The sequence below is a fragment of the Numida meleagris genome, chromosome Z (assembly GCF_002078875.1).
Source record: "Numida meleagris isolate 19003 breed g44 Domestic line chromosome Z, NumMel1.0, whole genome shotgun sequence".
Classification (NCBI taxonomy): Eukaryota; Metazoa; Chordata; class Aves; order Galliformes; family Numididae; genus Numida; species Numida meleagris.
In genome coordinates, this window is record NC_034438.1 from 14,661,795 (window position 1) to 14,686,231 (window position 24,437).

The 24,437-nt window shown below is 38.5% G+C and overlaps 1 protein-coding gene across 1 annotated transcript in view; it reads right to left on the minus strand.

Moving 5' to 3' along the window:
- The window catches only part of HCN1 (hyperpolarization activated cyclic nucleotide gated potassium channel 1), a 202,374-nt gene that overhangs the window by 22,450 nt on the left and 155,487 nt on the right, over positions 1–24,437 (minus strand). Inside the window, exon 5 of the mRNA XM_021381011.1 lies at positions 24,170–24,316. Within this exon, the coding sequence (XP_021236686.1) occupies positions 24,170–24,316 (147 nt within the window). The remainder of the gene's footprint in view (positions 1–24,169; positions 24,317–24,437) is intronic.

A 24,437-nucleotide genomic window follows, 5' to 3' on the forward strand; every position in this document is an offset into this window, starting at 1 on the left:
GAATACAGAAAGGTGCTATCTCCAGGAATTTCTAATTTTACTTTTCAAAAAAAAAAAAAAAAAGAAGAAGAAAAAAAAGAAAAAAACAGAACAAAACCAGCCAACCAACCAACCAAACAAAAACAAACAAACAAAAAAAACCCAACAAGATAAAATTATTTTCTTGTTTTCTAATTCTAGGACAGATTTAGGATATCTTCTGACAATCACATGAGAAAGTGTCATTATATAATCATAGAATCATGGAATCATACAAATGTAGAATAATCTTTTCTTGAACACCTCCAGGGGCAGTGCCCCTTCCACCTCCTTGGGCAGCCTGTTCCAATGCATCACCACTCTTTCTGAGAAGAAATTTTTCCTAATATCTGAATGGAACATCCCCTAGCACAACTTGAGGCCATTCCCTCTAGTTCTATTGCTAGTTATGCATGAGAACAGGCCAACTCCCATCTTGCCATAACTTCCTTTCAGGTAGTTGTAGAGAGTAATAATGTATCCTCTGAGCCTCCTCTTCTCCAGACTAAACGACACAAGGTCCCTCAGTGGCTCCTCATAAGCCTTGCGCTCCAGACCTCTCACCAGCTTCATTGCCCTTCTCTGGACATGCTCTGGGTCTTGTAGTGAGGAACCCAGAAACGAACACATTGCTAGAAGAGCGACTTCACTAGTGCTTAGTACAGAGGGACGATCACCTCCCTCTTCTGGTTGGAAACTATTTCCAATACAAGCCAGGATACCATTGGCCTTCTTGGCCATCTGGGCACACTGCTGGCTCATGATCAGCCACTAACACTGTGTCATGGTTTTATGATTTTTTGGTTATCAGTATTCCACATCATAACATCACATAATGTATTGGGAGTTAAAGAGTTAATACTCCAGTTCTGTGGATCATGAATAGTTCTGTGTACCTGGTTCTCAGAAGAGAAGAAGAACTACATTTCCCGGAGGACTTTGCTGCCCTGTTACCGTTTTTTGGTCAGAGGGAAAGATAAAACTTTTTGCATATCACGAAACCTTCCCCTTTTTCGCTCCTGCTCATCCCAGTAGCATATCCCTCCCCAGCCGTCTCATCGGCATTAGAGTAAGGCCTACCTTAATTTTGGACATTCTCTCTCATTTTTTTGGATTAATTAGCTTAAATTGTAATTATATTGCATTAGAGTGTTATTTTGTTTTCCGATATCTTATGTTGTAAATTAGTTTGTTTCTCCTCAGATTGTTGCTGCTGTTTTGTTTTTAGGCCCATCTCCCTACCCTTTTTCCCTTTTCTTTCCTGGGGTGTGGGTCTGTGGGTCTCTCTGCCCCATTCATCACAGAATTGGGCCAAAGCTGCCCGTGAACCACTGGCACACTGCCAGATCCTTTTCCTCCAAGCAGCTTTCCAGTCACTCTACCCTAAGCCTCTTCAATGAGGAGTACACTTGTCCAAGCTATGGGCTGCCAGCTTCTCCAGCAGAATACTGTGGGAGGCAGTGTCAAAGGTTTTGCTAAAGTCTGAGTAGATTACATCCACAGCCTTTTCCTCATCCCACTAGGTGGGTGATCCGGTCATAGAAGGAGATGAGGCCGATCTGGAATGGGCTGCCCAGGGAGGTGGTTGAGTCACCGTCCCTGGAGGTGTTCAAGAAACGTTTAGATATAGTGTTGAGAGACATGGTTTAGTGGGGTTATTGGTGATAAGCGGATGGTTGGACTAGGTGATCTTGTAGGTCTTTTCCAACCTAGCTAATTCTATGATTCTATGATTCTATAAGGCAGGACCTACCCGTCATGAATACATGCTGGCTGAGCCTGATCCTCTGTTGTTCTACACACTTGCTGTGTGATCACACTCAAGATTATCTGCTTCAGTGACCTCATCTGATATCGAGGGCAGGCTGACAGGCCTGTAGATTCCTGGATCCTCCTGCTAACCTTTCTTGTAGATGGGTCTCACATTAGCAAGCCTCCACCTGTCTGAGACCTCACTGGTTGACAGCGGCTTCTGATAAATGATGGAAATCAATGTGGCAATCACTTCTGCCAGCTCCCTTCATACTCTCAGGTGGATCCCATCTGGACCCATGGAGTTGTGACAGTCCAAGTGGAGTAGCAGGTCACTAACTGCTTCCTCCTGAATTGTGGGGGCTTTATTCTGCTCCTTATCCCTGACTTCCAGATCAGGGTACAGAGTTCCCTGAGGATAACCTGACAATTATCTATTTGGCCATTAAAAACAGAATAAAGATGGCACTGAGAACCTCAGCCTTTTCCTCATTGTCAGTGGCAATGTTAACGGCAAGTTGGAAATAGAAGCAATTCTGAGCACAAATGAACACTGACTCTTAACAAAGAGGAGTACAGCAATTCTCTTTAACCTCTGTCTCAATAGCATCACATCTCTATACTTATATACACACTAAATATGCATTTTATATTCTTTTTTTTTTCCCTCTGGAATAAGCCAAGGACATGCAAGAATTATATTATTTCACATAATTATCATTTAATGCAGATTGAATCCCAGAATTATTGGGTTAAAGATAGAGTGAATGAAGACTAAGAGGCTACATCTTTGAAGTCAATCACTAAACCCCAGCTGAATTTAGTTACGATTTCACCAAGAACATTTTATCTTAGAATTATTTATGAGCAATGGAAATAGAACAACAAACTCTTTCCACTGTTTTGACTCTCTTATGCTTTCTGATTTCCATAGCTTCTTTTCTATCGCACCTCTCATACTGCACCTTGTACTGACTGCATAACTAATCAAAAATTGGATGGATTAGAACTACAGGATATAGACTTGAGATCAAGAGCAGTCTTTCTTTATAGCTGTAAGAAACTTGAAATGTAGGAGAATAAATGGCAGGAATGGAAACCAGAAAAGATGGGAGGAAAAGATCACTCAGATTGGTAACAACTGGGAGCTTTACAGAAAGGAAGAGAAGTCTGGCTAGGATTCCCACCCAGCATAAGTGAAAAGGGTGCTGCTGGTGGAATACACAATACACTGGCACAGTACTACCTACTCACACAACATCAGAATTAGAACTTAGAAAAAAAAAAAAAAACTTTTTTTTTAAAACTAAAAAAAAATACTTGTTTTGGAAAAATACCTGAAAAAATTGATGTAAGTCATGGTGGTGTTTGCCTGATTGTGAAAATTATCTCAAGTAACAGTACTGCAAGAAATAAACTACCACACAGGTGTCACTGGCATTCAACGTCAGTGAATCTTGCTGAGTCATTAAGTTATGAGGAACAATCCCAGGCTACCCCTTCAAGTATATTCTGAGTGACATAATAACTACTATAAAGAGATTCCATCTGATGACTGTCTTTCCAAGACAGTTCTCTTTCACCTAAACAGGTAACAAGAAACCTCGTTTCTCACAAAAACTTCAGCCATTGCTTCCGTGGAGAGGGCAAGTTATTCTCTGCTCCCACTGCTCACAGTCTGGTGGCATCACATGAGGAGTCTCAGACTACTTTCTCTGCTCTCTGTGAGAGAGCAGCCAACTGCCTTGCTGTTGTCTTGGCTGATGTCAGAAAGCTGGAAATAACTGTTACTTTTCTTGCTTTGCTCAGGGACTTTTCAGTAGATTTGCCACTTGTTTTCTATTTCTGAAAGTGAATAGCTCTGTCTTACGTGTCTGGGAAGCAGAAAAAGGAAATTACTAAAGGAAGTAAAAATTGTCTTGAAATGATACTGAAGCTGATCAGAAAGCACAGAAGGGGCTTGGAAAGTGAAAAGTTCAACTACAGTCATCAGCAGGAAGAAAATCAGTATGAGGTGGAGCAGTATTAAGAAAGAGAGAATGAGAGGAACAGGAAGAAACACAAAGAACCCAGAAGAAATGGAAAAAAAAAAAAGAGTCAGGAAGGTTTACTTTGAAAAAGAGATCAAGCAACTGAAAAAGTGCCTGGGAACAGAGAGCCTAGAGAAAAAGAAGTGTTTTGTCCCAGAAGTCAAACAACAGTTCCAGGAGGCATGCATGGATGAACAAGGAGATCCTGACCAAACTCTGATACAAATAGGATGCCTACACAGGGTAGAAGCAAGGACAGGTAACCTGGAAGGAATTCAGAGACACTATCAAGAAGACAGGATGAGGAAAGCATAGAATTCAATCTGGCCAAAACATCAAGAGCAACAAGAAGGATTCTGCATATACCTCAGTGACAAAAGGAAGACAAAGAAAATGTGGGCTCTCTCCTTAAAAAAAACAGGAGACCTCGTTATCCAGGACAGTGAAAAGACCAAGGTGGACACCAAATTGAACATGAGTCAGAAACATGCCCTTGCTGCTAAGAAGGCTAATGATATTCTTGTCTGCATTAAGCACAATACTGCCAGCAGATCAGCGGTGGCGATCCTTCTGCTCTACTCAGCACGATGAGTATTCTAGTTCTTGGTTCCCCAGTACAAGAGAGATGTGGACATAATGAGTGCTTCTTTGTCTTGGTCTTTACCAGCAACTCTCAGGAATCACAAGTTCCAGAGGTCAAGACAAATGGTTTCCAGCTTGGGTGGAAAAGAATCAGATCATGAGATGCATTGGCCTTCACACTGCCTCCCATAAGATCCTCACAGAGAAGCTGCTGAAACATGGGTTAGATGAGCCAGCAGTGAGGCAGACTGAAAACTGGCTGAATGGGTCCACCCAGAGGATAGCGGTCAATAGTGCAAAGTCCAGGTGGAGGCCAGTAACAAGCAGCATTCTGCAGTGGTCAGTATCAGTTCCAGTTCTGTTTAATGTCTGCATTAATGACCTGGATGATGGAAGAGAGGTCACCTACAGTAAATTTGTGTATGACATAGAACTGGAAATAGTGGCTGACTCACCAGAGGGCCATGCAGCCATCTGGAGGAATTTGGACAGACTGGAGAGGTGGGCTGACAGAAATCTCATTACGTTCAGAACGGAGAAGTGAACAGTCCTGCACCTGGGATAGAACCCCCAGGAACCAGTAGGGCTGGGTGTCACCCAGCTGGAAAGTACACTGACAGAAAAGTACTTAACAGTCCTGGTAGACACCAAGTTGAACATGAGTCAGAAACATGCCCTTGCTGCTAAGAAGGCTAATGATATTCTTGTCTGCATTAAGCACAGTACTGCCAGCAGATCAGCGGTGGCGATCCTTCTGCTCTACTCAGCACGATGAGTATTCTAGTTCTTGGTTCCCCAATACAAGAGAGATGTGGACATACTGGAAAGAGTCCAACAGAAGGCTACTTTCAACAGCTGCCTAGATGTGGTCCTGCGCAACATGCTCTAGGTGTCCTGGCTTATGCATGGGATCAGATGACCTCAAGAAGTTACTTCCAACTTCAGCCATTCTGTGACTCAGTGATATATAGAAAAAAAGTAAAGTAATAAATAATGTATCTTCATAGCTTTATGAGCTGATACAAACACAGGGGAGAACTCAAGACTACATGGGCCTTCTGTGCAGAGCCAGTTGAGCCCAACAACAAAGATTTCATCTCTTCTTGGGAAATAAAGCAAAACACCTTCTTGTTGCAGGATTTTCACTTTTGGAATCTCATTTCTTTTTATAGCTCCATCTTCTGTGCACCTTTCTCTCTTGATATATAATCTATACCTATATATATCCATGTATACACACAGCTTATCTGTTCAGTTTGAGTTGCCTAATGAAGGTACCAACATAGCTACAAAACCACCCTGCTGTGGTAATTTCAGCTGTTACATCCTAGTAATGCACTCATTTTGTTGATTAGTTCTCTAAGAAAGTTTATGCTAAAGCACCAACTTTCCATATTTAAGATGTCAGAAGGTGGAAAATTACTGAGGGAGAAAGAAATGTGTCATTTTTAAGTGCTTTGTTTTTCTTTAAAGTGTTCTTTTATTTAGATACAAGATCATTCAGAACAAGTAAAATGCATTTCTGTGAGTCTTAATCACAGGCAGTGCTATAATTTCAGATTCTTGTATATTGCTTCAAATATCATCGTAGGGAGAAAGAAACAGTAATGATTATGAAAGTGCCTTATGTAATTCAGAAAGCTCTAGGATAAATAGTAATGTCTTTTAAAACAAAAGTAAAAACAGAAAAAAATGCCTAATTAAAAGTTGTCATTTTCTGTGGAGATTAATATCTTTCACATGTATTTTGAGTTATTTCTTTGGAGCTTGACTGGAACCAAATTATGATCCACCACGTATCTTTATTAGATGAAGTAATGATTTTTTTCTCACCTCTACACCAATAACAAATGAAAGACTTAGGAAAGAATTAAGAACATTTTATGTGGCTAAAGTGCTCAAAGGGAAGGAGTGATTCAGACTCACATGAAACAAGTGTTTATCAAGGTCAAGTAATGGTCTAGAATCATAGAATCATAGAATTAGCTAGGTTGGAAAAGACCTACAAGATCACCCAGTCCAACCATCCACCTACCACCAACATAACCCCACTAAACCAGGTCTCTCAACGCTATATCTAAACGTTTCTTGAACACCTCCAGGGACGGCGACTCAACCACCTCCCTGGGCAGCCTGTTCCAGCGTCTGACCACTCTTTCAGAAAAGTAGTATTTCCTAATGTCCAGCCTAAATCTCCCCTCGCGCAACTTGAAGCCATTCCCCCTCGTCCTGTCACTAGTTACAAGAGAGAAGAGGCTGACCCCCAGCTCACTACAACCTCCCTTCAGGTAGTTATAGAGAGCGATGAGGTCTCCCCTGAGCCTCCTCTTCTCCAGACTGAACAATCCCAGCTCCCTCAGCCACTCCTCATAAGGCCTGTGCTCCAGACCCCTCACCAGCTTCGTCGCCCTCCTCTGAACACGCTCCAGGGCCTCAATGTCTTTTTTACAGTGAAGGGCCCAAAACTGGACACAGTACTCGAGGTGGGGCCTCACTAGGGCTGAGTACAGAGGGAGAATGACTTCCCTACTCCTGCTGGCAACACTATTTCTGATACAAGCCAGGATGCCATTGGCCTTCTTGGCCACCTGGGCACACTGCTGGCTCATGCTCAGCCGAGCGTTGACTAATACCCCTAGGTCCGTTTCCTCCATACAACTTTCCAGCCACTCTGCCCCAAGCCTGTAGCACTGCCTGGGGTTGTTGCAGCCAAAGTGCAGGACCCGGCACTTGGTCTAGTACTTGACTAGTACACAAGGACTAAATCAGAGGTGTAATGGTCTGCTTTATATTAGAGATTAGCTAGCTGACTGCACTGGCTCCTGCTGCTTTATTTTGTATTGGCCGTATTACTCCTATTGTCTCTTCTGGCCATTATTTTCAAACTGTCATTAAGTCCTTAGATATTATCATTTTCCTGGGCTCAGTATTTCTGGGCAATTGCTCCAACACATCTTGACATGTCACACCTACAGAAGCAGCAGTGATATTGTCCTATACATGACTGAGCGCAATGGTCACCCACTTCTCTGATGGCATCTGAAAGAATTTTAGGCTCTTTTTCTCTATGAACAGACTTCTGGATATAGGCAGTGCTTTTAGTCAGACTGGAAAAAGCTGCTACTAGAAAAAGGAGGAAGTTCTGGAAAAACTTGTATGACTGATGGGTTGTTCATTTTTTCCTGCACATCCAGTTGAGCTAATAGATGGTGCTACTTCCATGCACAAGCTGTGCCCTTCCTATGTAGAGGCCAATGAAGTGTGTTTATAGCTACATTTAGTTTCATTTGGTCCATTGTACACACTAAAATAAAAAATTAGTGCCTAAATTTTAACAGTGCATTTTTTTTTCTGAGCATCTCTCTTGGAGCTCTGTTTTAAAAGAAACTAAAGCAGGCTTAATTTTCCTGCCACTGAAAAAAAAAAGTTACCTTGTGGAGAGAGCTGTTTTCTCTCTTAGAAATAAAGCATAAAAGGAAAATCAATGAGCAAATAATTTATGGAGAACTATAGAAAAAAGCATGACATTTAGGGATTTGGGGCTATATCAGCATGTTGAATATATGGAGGATGCTCTGAAAGTAATGCCTCCTGTTTTATTACATTAGCACATGAAATCAGAGGTGGATGTTGAAGGTATGGCAGTAGAGGTTGAACATTCCCACCAATATTCCACTGTATTTTGTTGCTGAGCAACAGATGCCAGCAGAGGGGCAGTCTGACAAATTGGCATCTGACATGGAAGGGTGTAGGAAGCAAAGGTGCGTCACTGAATTTCACCATGTGGAAAAAATGTCATCCATTAACATTCGCTGATGTTTGCTGTGCTTTTATGGAGACCAAACAGTGAATGTGAGCACAGTGAAGTGGTGGGTGGTGTGTTTCAGCAGTGCCAACAGCAACAGTGGGTCACCTCCACTAGTGCCAATTTTGACAAGCACGGCATGCAGGCTATTGTTCATGGCTGGAGAAAATGCATTCCTACCGGTGGTGTCTATGTTGAAAAAATAGTGTTTTGTAGTGGAGAATTTGCTCTATCAAGTAGTGTTATTATGCTCTTTGTATCTGTTGTCTTTTCCATGGAAATAAATAGAAGGCATTAATTTTTTGAGCAACATATACAGTTATTCTGGGTTTAAGTAGTCATATTCCGTACGTGTTAATGATTGCGTATAATTTTAACCAGTTATTCAATTGCATTCAGCTTTGGCAGAAAGAAGGCATCTCACAGATATTAAGTCCTCACAGGTTTTATGACAGCAGGCAATCAGGAGGACTAGGGTTAGCATCCCACTGAGGGAATGACTACACTGTTAGTCACATAGAACAAAACTTGTTTAGTGCCAGAAAATATATATGCAGCAAAGGGTTGCAATGTTCTTTATTTCTGGTACACCCGAAATTATTCAAATTGCTTTGACACACTGTGGTTAATCAACTAAACAGAGTGCTTTCAGACATGTAAGAATGACTATGTGTATCTTTCCCTTTGAATGGCTTTTTCACAATCTTTTCATTTTTCAACTACACTTATCTTTATCTAGCATTCTCTGTAGGGAAAATACAGGTCTAGGGCTTCACTTGTGGCCTAGCTGATGTTTGACACAAAATTTCTCTTTGTGCACTATACCAGACTTCTCTCTGTACTGGAACAATGGGCATTTTTAACACAGAGACGCTGCTTAAATTTCATTTTGGGTTAACTCTTGGATACCATCGTTTACATCTGTAACTGTATTAAGAAATATAATTCTCTTTTCTTCAGGACTTTGATGTTTTGCCATTCTGTAAATACAGCTGGATATTGGGGGTGTGTAGGCTTTTGAAAACCTCGCCCTCTAGTCTCTGTAGATTCACACTTTAGAAGCACAAGAATGCTCTGATTTGAGGTAACCTACATGTTTGACTCACAGACGAAGCACAAAGCCTGACAAAAACTCTATGGCAAAAGCAATCTGTGTAATCCTAGTTGCCTTGAAAATCAGTGGAGAGTCTGTGTATTTACATTTTCAAAGCCCTCAGGTCCCCAGGACCTCCAGCATACCTGCACACCACTAGCCCAGATGCAGAAAATTTTCCAACCAGCTGTGAGATGAGCTAAGGCAGGGAACAATAAACATGCTTTACAGCCAATCTTTGAATGAAACTCCTGCTTGGATTCTGCCAGGACTGAGTTGAAGCAGGTGCATGGTTGTTTTTTTTTTCTGTCTGGCTCTGTTCACCTCATTTTATGACAAGTCATCCTTAAAAAGTGCATATGGTAGCTAGGATTGCTGTCTCCTAAGAGAAAGCAATCTTTTTTATGTATTTGCAAGCAGCAGGGATATAGGTTGGACCAATTATGTTTTCTTGGCTTCTCTGGTTAAATTTTGGCTTTATGTGTACTTCTTTTATATCACTCTGATTTGATTTTTTTTATTCAACTCCTTATAAGCATTTTTTATACTTCAGAATTATTATTGCATTAACTTAAAATCTAGACACGACAGTCCTTTTTTGAGAACTGATGCTTTTTCCCAGCTTGTTAATTGACTTAATTGAGCTTAAGGGAGACAGCAATTCTGTGTGTTTCATGCTTCTCTTCTCTAGATCTTCTATCATATTTAGAAGTTGATAGAAGAGAAAGAAGGAAAGGGAGAAAAAAAGACACGATAAATCCTTTCATTCACTGAACCGTGTATTCATTCCAAAAATGTGCAACTTTTTAAGTGAATTTAACTGTAATCTTCTCCAATGTTCTGAAATGTTCTATGCCTCATAATTTTGGTTTCCAGTTGGGAAAAGGATGAGAAGTGTCAAAATGAGAACAGAGGCAGTCTTTTAAGACAAACTATAATTGTGAGATAGCCAATCTAATTTCAAAATCCTGGGAAGTGCTGGTAACTCAGATAAGTTTGAGCCAGCTAACCAGCCTCTACTTCCTGAAGGCTTTCCCTTTCCATATGCAGTGCTAAAAGTGACTACTATGGGAAAAAATTCCTGAAAAAATCACTGCTAGTTTGTTCCAGAAGGTAATATAGAATTAATGTATGATAGCAGCAGTTGCTATAGATACTGTTTCCTTTTATTAACTGAATAATGAACTGCAATTTGTAAATGTATTTAACAATCATTATTTCAGTTTTGTGTTCAAGAACAGGAAAATATCTTAACTTTCCTTTGTGTCTATCTGTGTGTTATAATGTAGTATTTACCAAATAATATCTTGAGCAGGTGGCACTTAAGACTGATGTCCTGGTTTAGTAAAGCATTTTAAATTTGAAGTTGTTCAATTATGAGACTGCAGACCTTAATGTATGTATTGTCAATCTGTGGCAGAAAGGAGAATTGCAAGAAACGTAAGATTTGTAAAAATCCTATGAGTATCTGTATCACAAACTTGTGTTAGCGCATTCAAAAGTAGTGCAAATTACTCATAATGAAGCAAACCTCATATTTTTCCAAAACAACAATTAAGGAACAGGAGTATGTTGGTTTTGTTAACAATCACATTACTCTGCCTAGTCTGCTTGCTCACAGGTTAACAGTATCTCTAATAGCATTGCTTTTCCAATATCACTGCAGCTTCCAGTCCTACTTGTGATAATGTGATGATTCTGGAAATCATATTCATCTTTCTGCATTTGTTCTGAACCTACTGTGATACCACTCGCTAACACCAATCCATCTGTGGTTGACCTTGTACGTGATTTGTGTGGCAGTTACAATTTTTTTCTACTACATCCTTCCAGAAACAACCTCAGATGTTATTTGCAGTTCTTCTGAATATAGTGTATTTCATATACACACCAAAGTCAATGAGATATCACCTGATGGCCAGAATGAAATCATTTTGTTTTTAAGAAGTCCTGGAAACAGTGTTGCTATTCTCAGGACAGTGCTTGATCCACGTGACTGAAAGGAGAGTAGCTGTGTACAACAGAAAGCCATAAACAAAACGGGGAAAGAGAGTGGAATTTCACAAAGGCAGCCAGAGCTATACTTACATTTGCGTGACTTACTAGGTAAAATGTGTTAGTTTGGGTGCTTTGTTGTGTAAAATATTTGCTGGAATGCAGAACAGCATGTGATGGCTGAACAATACTACTTATCTCACTGAAGCAAGAAGGACCATGCAGAAAAAAACTTGTGGATGAAGACAGAGGAAAAGCTGTGAAGCTAGCAGGGGACCGTCTGGGGACTAGCACAAAGTACTGAAACAAAGAACTTGGTGGCAGGAAAAACTCAACATGCCTTCAGAGAAACAGAAAGCTACATCATTAAATTTGTGTGTTGACTATTTCTGATTTGCAATTGTTCAGTCAAGAGCAGAATTCAATGCTAGAAATAGTTCCCCTGAGAATTTATTCTAAGTGCTGCATCACGCAAGAAATTCCTTCTGCCATTCTATCCCTCCCTCCTCGTCCTTTCATTCCTCCTCTAGTCTCCTGTACCTCACAGCCCAAATGCCCAAAACAACTGAGTCACCCATGAGCTGCTTCACAAGTGAGTGTGCTTTACCCACACCCTCTGTATACAGTCTAGCTGACACAGTTAACAGCGAAAGCCAGGAAAACAGTTATTTAACTATCAGTGGTGGTGGTTTGTACACCGTGTTATTTTGAAGCTCTCCCAAGAGCTCTGGATCAGAAATACTGTTATCTTGTTAATTGCTAGTTTAACAGTTACTCCTTATTATGAATTAAAAGAACCACTCTGTAAAATTATTAAGCGGCTTAAATTAAATCTTACTGTTTATACTGGATAAATACTAGTTAGCTGAGCTTGAAATATTGTTTAGAGTTTTTATGTACATTTCTGTTTGCATCTCATTTGTAACTACTCAGTGGAGACCTATTGTATATAAGGTATAAACAAACTCCTGACTTTAACCCACAGGACATTGCTATGCTATCTACTTTAGCATCTTGAAGTGGGGAAGAAGAGCATTTGTAAACAATGAGATTTATTCTGATTTCTTAGACAAATGTGTGACAGAACCCTGAATGCCTGTGTGTGTATATGCTAGAATATTTACGCTATCAACTACGTCTGCACACATCTATATTTAACAGAAAGATATAAAAAGAAAGATAAGAAGGATGCCCAATCCTTTTCTATTTCTGAATCAGCCATCGTCACTGCTGCATTATTTTAACAGGGACAAGCTAATTATAAGGCCATTTAAATTTGCCTTCTAAGTGAAAATACTGCAAAGGGTGCCGGAGCAGGATCAAGCACAGCGGCTCAGTGTTGTTATGCTATAAGAAGCATGTGACAAAAGCGTAAGGAGCTCATGACCCATATTCAGGCCGCTGGGCTGGAGTGCAAGCCATGTAGAAAAATACTGAGAGCAGAGATTCTGGAGCTCAGTTTTGCAGTGAATCACAAGGATGCTGCTCAGTTACAAATGAAAGAGTGAGACATGGAGAGCTGGCTGCAGAAGCGATAGCATCAGATGGTAAAAATGAAGATGAAATCTCTGGGAGTAACTGAGCAGAGTGACAGCCAGACAGCCCTGAAGATAAAATTTTCTTGAGAGTGCCACTTTGGCTAACATTGTTATCTGCAGGGAAAAGAGATGCATAAATCGCACAGGAGGTGTAAAGAATGCAAGAAATTCTGAGGAGTGCAAATAGGAAGCATGACAGCAAGTGCAGCCTCAATAGCAGATCATACTGGGGGAAGAGAAGGCAAACTGGCAGGAGTGGACTAGTTTATATGTACTAGTAATAACGGCTGTAATAAAAGTAGTGCATTAGTGTCTATAAATATCCAACAGGCAAACGTGCAGATCCTGGAATGATCAACTAGCCTGGAAAAAAAAGAAGACTATAATCTGGGGAGATCATTAATTGCAGAACAGGTATCACAGTGAAAGAATTTAAATCAAAAATTAAAAAAATAGAGCCTTTAGAGTATAAGACTGTTTAGGGGCTTTCAGGCCAGTATTTGAGACATTCACTGTAGTTGTTACATAAAGTAAGCAAGATAAAAGAGTGTGCATGGTATCAGAGAAGCAAAGAAAGAATCACAGTAGAGCTAGGAGCCAAATCACAATCAAGACTTGACAGATCAAGGGTACATGGGACATCCCCTGCATTTGTAAATCCTGAAAATATTTGTTCTGAGGAGCATATAGAAGAAATGCCTATGTAAATAAGGCACCAAGAAGTGAAAAGAGATACCTGTAGCCTTCCACCTTCCACATTTAGTAGCTGTGCTGTGCTTGCTCTCTTCATGCAGTCACTAAGGCCTTGAATATTTCTGCCTGTGCTTTCTTTCCAGGATTAGGCATGCAACAGAAGTGAGTGAACCTGATGACAGCAGGGTTTCCAGGAGCTGCCATTGGCATCTGTGCATGGGACTAGGCAGCCACAGGAAGCAGGGGTGCATACAATGGTACACACTTTACATCAGTTAAATTTTCTTTAAAAAAAAAAAAAAAAATTACAGTTCATCTGCTTGCTGTAAATGTTACATTTATTTAACCATTAACAGCATTTCAGTGCATTACTCACTTTATGAATTAAATATAGACCGAGGATTATTTCCACAAAAAATATGCTGCTATAATTTATTCAGAAAGATTTTCAAATTATCTTAAGACTATATCTTAATCTCTACTTTTATGAATAAATTTATCTATATTGACTTTATATCATAGGAGAGCCTTTAAAAGCCTTGTCATTACAGTTCACTGTAAAGTAATATGTTATAACATAGACTGAAGGCATAGGAAAGACGTGCTGAGATATACTGTAACAGTGAGAAACATAATCAGATTTTTGTATAGAACTTTTCTCATACATACATCTTGGACACTGGGTTGCACATATGTGCCTGAAAGAGTGTGTATGTATATATATTCCACATACATGTCTACATAGACATATTTATATGTGCATATGTGTGTCTTCAATGTAAAAACAGCCAAATTTTAACTCAATAATGTGTCCCATTAGAAATACATTTGAAATTAATTTCAGTTAAATATTCAGAGGTTAACATAATTCGTGTGCTTGTATAATTGAATTATAATCTACAAGCAAAAGGTGAGAGGAAAGAAGATTCTGCTCCCAGTTCCAATTATGTTCTTTGGAAATGAAATATCCTGATGTTCTATATTCTGCAAGGGCACATGATCTGTATCTATTTTCAGCTAACATCTCCTCACATGGTGGCCTAAAAATAGGCCAGCTATGAGCTTTAAATAATGGCTCAGGAAGGTTATTAACCTCTTTCTCACATTCTTAGTTTGTCATATTGCTGTATGTATCAATATTTTGGAGAAAGTTTCTTGTGTTGGAGAATGATGAAGCAAGCTCCATACGTGCCAGCTCTGCTCAGCAGCATTACAGATGTCACAGCCTCTTAATTCCTTTCCGGGTCTGGTATATGTTAAGCTATCTACACATAGTATCAACAGCGATTCTCTTCCTCTTGGTAGGGTATCAATTTTGTGCCAGCTGCTAGGAAGTACAAGAGATCTTAATTCCAATCCTTTCTGATGGGAGTCTTTCTATTTCTAGTGAAATATGGATGACTACAAAAAGTAATGTTTTTGTAAATCCGTAAGTGAATATACAATGTGTAGCAATGAGAGGTACAGTAAGTAGCTAGACTTTTCTTTTGCAGACTCTGGATGCATATACAAGCCAGTGTATTTCCCAAATAATCTTTGCTTCCTGATTTTCAGTTCCTCACTATTTCAAATTCCCTACTATGAGTTAAACTTATTTTTAACTACATATAAATGACACTCACAAGACCACAGAAATAAGTATGAAAGAGCTTTCAGTTGCACAGTTAGATAATAACTGGCTGAATGAGCCCAGGCTAAAATGAAAACTGTTGATTACAAAGAATATGTCTTTTCTTTATAATGTGTATAATCACATAGGTATTTATTTTATCTACAGAATTGTTTAGCCTTCTGTCAAGGCACAATGTGTTGCTTCAAATGTACAGCGATCAGAGTGCACAAACATGCCATGATCAGCTCATAAGACATGTAACTGTGTGAGCTTTAGGGACTTTATTAATCCCTTCTCAAATAACTTCAGAATTTTCATTTTTCACAAATGGGAGAAATGAAAAATGGATTTACTCATGAGAAAATTAACAAGGTAGGAGATGAAAATCTTCTTACGGAAAGTCCTTGTCAGTAAGTGCTCTACGGCTTCTGAGGCTGGTTTTGGATCCAGTCAAGGCTGTGAAGGTATCCCAAAAGACAGAAATAGCATCTAAAAATCATTACCTTTAAATCAGCCAAGGAACTGCTGGGAAGTCTGCACCTGTACTCAGTACGTGGACTGGAGTCCATGCACCAGCTTTTAACTCCACTCATCTCCAACAATCTTATATCACAGTAGTTTAAGCGAGGAAGATTCTTGTTAATCACTAAAAACACCTAACACTAAGTTCCTTCAGTATTTGACACTTATCTTTACATTAAACTCAACCTTCTGCAACCATATCTATGCTTTATTTCATTATCTGTCTATTTATGTGCCATTTCAAGCACTAATATAGGACACAGAGCAGTCCGTTGAAAAGCAAAGATGTACTATCAGAGGTACAGGTTATCAGTAAACAAAACTTTTTTTTTTCAAAGCTGTATTTCCATGTAACATCCCTTAAAGACTCTTCATCAAAAAAAGGGCTTCATACAGACATTACACTCACATGGAACAGTTTGCAGCTGAGGAGAACCCTCCTCTTTTAGGTAGGAAGACTTCAGAAAAAGAAAATCAGCATTTCACCTGTAGATTAACTGCAAGACAGTTTTTGGAGAAAAAATTACAAGGATTTACATGTATGTTGGGTAACATCAAGAGTCCAAAACTACAGCTGAGACACAGTTTTAAGCGATTCAGAAAAAATATATATTTTTTTGTTTCAGTGGTACTAGGGAAACAACAAAATAATGATCTAGCATTGCTGTGATCTGTGCAGCTCTAACCAGCCTATTTCCCACAGCTTTAACAAGATTTACCTTCTTATATAACAGTGTACCAACTGGAAAATAAGTCAATATATGTGCACTCACAACAGATTTTAAACTCTGTAGTTTTGTGTTCTCATTGTCTTGCCTTTGAGATACCATGCTTTTAAAAGGCATCTCCAAATGTACAGAAGGGAAATGCCATGTACCCTTCTGCATGCTGTTACTATTACTCCAAGTGTGCAACTGAGTGACTGAGTGCATAAAAATAGGCACTCACAACACATTTATCACCTCTTGCTTGGTGAGACACAACACTAATTGGAATTTCTGTGACTTTAATGGACCCTGGTACATTTGAAGATGTCAATTCAACACAGAAACACAGAAACACAGAAAGTGGCCCTCGGAACAATTTCACCAATTAAAAAAAAAAATGCTTCAAAAGACTTTATCTGCTTCTGGATCCATAATTTAAATTTCACATACATGGATCCATAAATTTAAATTTCAAAGTGAAAACTGAAGGAAAAATGTTCTTTTTCACCATTGCCAAGGAAGAGAATTATGAGAAAGGGAGGTGGGAACATCCATACTGTGCCTCCTTGCCTGCGCTGCAGTTCTGACATGGATCAGGACTGCATCCTGCCCTCTGCTTCCTCTGCCCATGCTCTCCCTATACAAAGACTAAGAGATTTCACTTCAGAAGCCCAAGAGGAGAAAAATGGAGAACCTGTCAGGTACCAGCAGCACACCATACCGGACTGCATCCCTGTAGCCAGGTTCTCCATATCCTAATCTTGAATTAAACCAGACCACAGTTTTTACAACCCTGGATGGAAATTATTCATTTTTAATTTTTTTTTAATCTTCATTTATTCTCTAGAGGGTTCAAAGGAACATTTCTTAACTTCTACTTTGTTTTAGCATAAAAGCACTTACAGACATTATTAAGGGATTGGGGCAAAAGATCATTTGGTTTTAGCTAACTAATCTGAAACTTACCAAAACCTATTAGAGAGAGCACTACCCAAGATGCACAGTGTTAAAAAACTTACATACAGAAAACTAACTCAGAAGTCATCTGAAGTACTTTGTTATTATTTTTACCATCCTAAAAATCAGCAGCTCCATTTATAACTGCAATAGCATAGTCAGACCTAATAGGAATGAACATGCTGTGGTAAGCACTGTCTAATGTGCATTAACTTATCCTGCCTTTTAGCAGAAACCACATGGGGAAAAAGAAAATAAAAAAGCCTACTTATTTCCATCCTTCCCTTAGTACCACTCAAGTATCAGCAAAACAATCCTTCAATCCACTAAAAACTGAGACAAGACACTTGGATGTGTGATCTTGGACTTGAGTCAGGCAATGGTGCAGAATTCTCCTCTGCAGGACAGCACTGCTATTGCATTATCTGCTGTTCTCTCAATGAACTGGACTGGGTACCTAGGAAAGCCTTCCTGCTTCTGCTCTTCAGATCCTTGAACAGCAGTCCAGACAGGAGCAAGTACAGACTGGACTTACTCCTCTACAGCTGGCTTTGAGAGAATTTAGTTTGCATCCAAATAATCTGGTACTTTTCTCAAATAATGTATCTTTTTACACAAGCAAACTACTGCACTAAGACTTGGGGATTTGATTTGTCTTATTATATTTGAAGAGCTCACGAAAGAACTGTCATGTCTGAAATATTTACTGAACAGTTATTACAAAGAATATCGTAGGTGCAGTAACAAGCCTGTTGAAAATCATAATTACTGAGAGCTGTTAGTGTATTATTATCTGTATTATTGGAAGCAGTTATATCTTGGGCTTGCCAAAGCATCTCTCAGCTCAGGATGGATTTGCTAACAAAGCACGTTAAACACAGAAGGGACTCTGATAAAAGTTTTTGGAATATGTGCAGCAGTGATGAAAGTTGTTGGTAACTCAAAAGCTGTGTCTCAACTACAGCGTGTACACTTGTGTATGAGCACACATCAAAGAACAAACATACTCCCCACAGTGCAGGAAATAATTTTGTCTGCATTTTCTCAGATTCCTAGGAATCAAATCTGTTTCCATGTCATACCTGGTAATGCAGAGTATCTTAGTAGTCCAGTCACCTGGTGATCATGGGCCAATTTCCAACATAAACCCTGCCTATCTGTTATTGTTCTCAATTTTAAATCTTAATGACATTCCTTTCAAAGAGATTTTTAGAGCTTTGCTTAAGCCTGGTCTACAAAACTGGTCATTATCTGGGAATACTTTAAACAGATCTGTGAAAAATAGCAATGCTTTTTTTTTTTTCAGAATTTGTCAAATAAATATTGCTCCTGTATACTAGCATCTATTCTGGAAGACTGATGTGCTGCATCATTCATTCATGATTTCAGTACTCCAGACTAAGAACTGAGGTTATGTTTTATCCATGACTATGTGGAAAAGCTCTAAAAGTTTCCTAAAAATACACTTAATTTGTCAATATGTAGAAAACTAATCTGTCTTTAGTCCTGTTAATTTTAGTTACTGTTTTGAAAGTATAAATCCAGCAACAGAAGCTTTCCCTTATTTTGTTGTGAAAGGTCCCTTACAAGAAATGTCACTAAATGATGCAACTCTACCAGTCTACCAGATTCATTTGGCTGCCATAGGTACCATCAATGTAATTGCATTCACTGTCCTTATGGGAAAACAAGGTCCAAGAACTTCATTATGTTCTGCTTAATTTCAGAAAGGGTGCCATGTAAAAATGAAGCTTGTTACAAGGAAACTAAAAAGAGCTTCCTATGGGCTGGTTGGAGATTATTAATGGAGAGCAAAATTAAGTGAAATACATAGGCAAATATGAAGAGTAATGTCTCCATTACCTTCTGGCTCCTACAGCTATAACAGAAAAATGTAAGCTCAGTAGTTGGCAGTGTTTTTAAAAGAACATTAATGTTTGGAATTTTAGGAAAAGACTAATTAATATTATTAAAAATCAGCATGCTGGATGCAGATTGGTTGCTCAGAAAAAAACCTACAGTAGAGCTGGGAAAAAATCAGGGAATGGCAAAAGGATGATCATGGAGATTAAATGGCTTTTATGCAAGAATAATTATTATTAGTACTCTATTCCCTCAAAAAAATACAATTTACGAATGTTACCATAAAAGTTTATGCAATCACAACTAGCGTACAGACTGAATGGGAATTGCTTGCATCCTCACTTTCTTTTTTTAAGGCCATCTAAATCTAATAAGCAGCGGGAGCCAGATTCAGGCCCAAGAAAAAGAAGGGTACAGGTCTGTGTTCCTTCTCAAAAGATGTTGTGGTTACAGAAAGATTACAAAGGTTCAAGAGGAGTGTAAATAAATAACTGGAAGAGATATCAGTTAAGGATTACTCAATAGACAAATCACATTACTTGCAGAGGATCCTTTGAACTTGGAAAAGCTAGAGTCTAGGAGAGCCTTCAAGGGAAATACTATACTCACCCTGTCCTTTGCTGTTCTCTGGGTATCTACTTACAGGCACTGCTGGCAAGACTGGAGGCTTAGACAGAATGCAGAGCTGAGCCAATTTGGCTGTTCTTAAACTTTTTTCTTTGACAAAACCTCTTACATCTGTCTTTCAATTTTTTAATTCAAGTGTCAGTTTGGAAGAGATTTCTCTTAGCTCTGTGTTGCTGTTTTTTGTATTGGTTGTGATTTTTTGCTACCATCTCTTTTTTGTGTTGTGACAGTTATAAAGACTCCATTTAAAACAAATACCTTACTGTACCAGATGATTTTCAAGCACGTATCTTTATTAAAAAAACATAAACTCTAGAAAACTTCACATCTCTGCCTTCTGAAGGACCAGAGCCAATATGTATATAAGGAAAACATGCTAACTGCTGCCACTTGCTAATTACTACCTTGAGAAATGAGGGAAGGAGATAGTTAATTACGTTTTTAAAGGTGGAAGGTATCTTGCAAGACAACGGCTGTTGAAAGATGAAGCTTCTTTTCTAAACTGACCAATTATGTTTTCTCTATAGTGAAAGTGGGATGTGTAGGGGGTTGCATATGCAGGGGGCGCCTGATGATTAGCTCAGATGTAATGCAGAACCTCTACACAGCTACAATAGATTCAATAAACCTGCATGATCTGGCAGAGGTTTTCCATCAGTATAGAAAATATAACTGTGAAGAGTCTCCTTACTATTTGATTCCCAGGATGGCTGGGACAGTTACTATCAGATAACTCTACCTGTGAAAAAGGAGATACACTTTTCAGTAGAAGTGAAATTCTTTATTTTTCCTCAGAGAACACCTTCCCTTATGAACACGTAGCAGCACACTACATATGGCAAAGTATGGTTAATATAGTTTGAGTGTGTGGAGCTCAGGATATCCAGTTAGTGTACCCAAATCATGTAACTCACTTAACCAGGCAGAAGATAAGGTCTTTAAGTCACACATTCTAATAAATGTCTAACTTAGTTCGTTGAACTGAACATCTTTGTTAACATAAGCTTATCGTTAAATGATAAAGGTCAGATGCCACTTGGTTTTTACCAGGCACTTTACTCAGATATGATGCACTTAGAGAGCCTTGGAAAAAATTCAGAAATGTACAGGATCCTTTTTTTCTTTCTAGTACGACATCCTAGTTAATTCCCCACAAGAAGTATGAAACTATTTTCTGCTATCCAACAAAGTTCACCACACACAAATGTGCAGTAAACCTTTTTTTAAGCTTTTCGTTATGTTACTCATCCAGTCTACTATGAATATTCCATATAAAGTTTTCATAAGCTCAAGTGAATATGAATCCTTTTTTACCAAAAAAAGTCTTACCTTTACTCTAAGCAAATAAGCCTTATTAGAAGTAACTGTCATGTAAGAATTAATTTTGCAACAAGTTTGTACTGCCATTTCTATGTTCTTTAAATATTTTTAATTGTTGAATGATCATATTTATATCATGCATAATTACTTCTCTGTTAAAGAAGTGAGACTCAGTTTTAAAACACAGACTGTAAAAAGTTCATCATCCCTTAAAGAAATCCTAGGTTTGAAAAATTTCAACTCATACAGTAAGCTTGAATTGTTGAGAACAAGGACAATTGACAATACTGGAAGTTTTTTCTTGCATTTGATGATATTCATGCTCTGGTTATGCAGTATTTTGTGTGACTTCTTTTCTGCTTACTCTAAGTGAAGAAAAAATGGCTGCAGTTGAATGTCTTCATCAGAAATTACTTTCATCATTTTATGTATGCACTGTGGAGACTCTAAATGCATAATTCTTGCCCTACACTAAATACAAGCTATAGTAAAATACAAAAGTCATTAAAAACTAAAGAAATGAAGTAAATTTTTGTTCTTTCAATGATGCAACTGTGGCACTGCCTGCATTTTATAGCCTTGTGCAGTTATTGGCAATGGTATAACCTGTCTAATAAAAAAAAAAAGTTTTGCTCTGCTCTTAAAAGGGTCTAACTTATTATCCTTTAGTAACACTGAAAAGCCACTATTTGCACTATAAAATGTGCATACTGAACTGGTAGTTAAAATCGAATTTGAAACTGCTAAACAAAGCAAACATCCAAGTGGTATTTTCAGGGCACAGTGCCAGAGCTACTGCTAGAATTCAGACAGATGCATTGGAAAACCTGTTCTCTCACTGCCGCTACTGAATTCGTATGGTTTTTTTTTTTATGATTTTTTTTTTAATTTCTCGTGACATATTTTTCTGGAAATCACTACGTTGTCATCAGTACAGTGTGGAACTTGATTGTAATCATCGATGAATGCACTATACTGAATAAATAAATTTTTCTTAGATAATAAAGAGAACAAAGAAATCATTCTAAGTACAGCATGGTCATAGCAAAACCAGAAACCATTCCTTCAGTGAAATTCCATTCTTACTGTTTTTAGTGATTCATTAATTTTTGAAAATTTCTATACCTGATCTCTCCCCAGAGTTGCTTTTTTTTTTAATGATAGAGTAAACTTGTCCTGCTGCTCTTAAGCAATAATAAGTTTTAAAAAAAAGAAGGGATGAGGAAACAGGAGGCAGGGAAGTGGGAAATAGGGAAATAAAAATGTGATTGATGCAGGGAGGAAAGGAGGAAGCACGAGCTAATTAGGGTGCTGCAACTGAAAATGGTTGTTAGTAAAAGAAGATTTTGAACTGGAAGGCTATTATACTTCATTCATGGATATTTTTTTTTCCTTTAAAACACAAATAGATGAAAATGTTTCTGATGTCAGTCACTAATGAGTTTGTATATGCACTCCATTTTTCAAAAAAAAATAAACTCCATACTGGCTAAAATTTTCATTTTGCTTGTCACTGTACTCTAATTTCCAGACTTTTCCTGTTCCATATGGTAGATTTTTATAGTGCATTTTCGTCTTGAGATTTCCAAATATACGAAGGGTAGCCTCAGGGTAAATTGGCAGAGGCAGTTCAGAAACCAGAGACCTGCCCACCAAACCACTTACAAATCCACAGCATGAGAGGCTACACGTATGTTAGGAAATTAGATGAGTGCAGGGACTGGAATTCAGTCATCTATACTGTCCAATTGTTAGAAAAATCATTGTTTGTCCTGATACTCACTAGTATCATCTAGCATTTCTCCAGCAATTTTGAGCACAGTCCACCATTCCCAGCAGGTAGTTTTTAAGGATGGAGGCTGCTATCAGGCTTTAGTAACACAGGCATGGCCAAACTGTGCCAGCTGGCTTCAGAATCCCTAGAGCAAGAATGGGTGGTATTGTTTCTTACATTTTGAATATCCCAACTCTTTTAAATATGGAACTTGACTAATGTTTAATATGAGTAGCATAACATATTTTGACATGTTTTCTCTTCACTACAAAGAGTTGGACTCCATGGAACAGACAAATCATTACAGACCTACGTTCTTAATCCACAAAAGATGTTAGAAAGGAATAAACACATATCTTTCAAAGAATACAAATATCCTATTGTGCTCTGTAGGGAGTTGAAAGTACATATGTCGTCCCGTGCTCTGTAGGGAGTTTTATATGCCCATGATCAGCACCATTCCACCTCTGCCATTTTACCATGGCAGAGCATAGTAAAATGCACTATTTGGTATTGCACAGGTTTCCCCACTACAGACTACTCATCCTTTATTCTCCTCTTTTTTTTTTTTTCCTTTTCTCTTTTCCATCTTTATGCTTTCTTCTCTCTGATTATCTCAAAATCCTTCTTTTTTTTTTCTCCTCTTTTGAGTAGAAGGTATCAGCCAATTGATAATACAAACATCCTTGCATAGGTCAGCCATGAACACCATCCAATAGAAGATAGTCACGTGTATGTTCTGAGTAAGAAGCTACCTCCATTACAGCAAGATGAACCATCTTCCTCTCAAGCACTTCACCAAATAAAGTTTCAACTGCTTACACATGTAATATACAATACAATTTAAAAAAATAAAACCAGACTAGAAACTTGATGGCTTGTACTTCAGATTTGAACTATCTTATCTGGCAGTACATACAGGAAGTAAAAACCATCTTAATCAAGGATGCTACTTCTACTTCACAGCTTTACTGATGGATTTCAGAGGTTTCACCTATGTAGATGGCCTGTTAGTAAGTAGGGAAGGAGGAAAAGAGTTTTAATCCAAACTATTCCAGTTTAGTCTCTGTCTTATAGAATGGCAGAAGACTGTGAGTTCTCTCAACAATTAAGGATGGTATTTTACTCTTTTTATTTTTCTAATGTAAAGTTCATTTTCCTGGTCATTTATTGACTAGATAGATGGTCAAATCAGATTAATTATAGAATAGAATCAGAAAAGCAGCAAAGACATGAAAGTTTCCCATACTACAAAGAATCACTTGAGTGCTTTAATCTTACCTCCCGAAGGGGATCATTGAGCTCATTGAGAATGTTTTCCTCATCGAAGATCTTGCCTTGATAGCGGTGCTCATAGTAATCATGGATCTTCTGGCGCATTTCAGCAGGTAATTTGTGGAATGACATATACTGTTCCACTTGTTTGTACTGTCAGGAGAAGAAAAGGAAGAATCATTAGTCTCCCCAATTTTTTTTAATATCTCAAGGCACCTACAAAATGAAAATTCATTCATGTATGTACTCTAGTGATGATGTTAATATTCATATT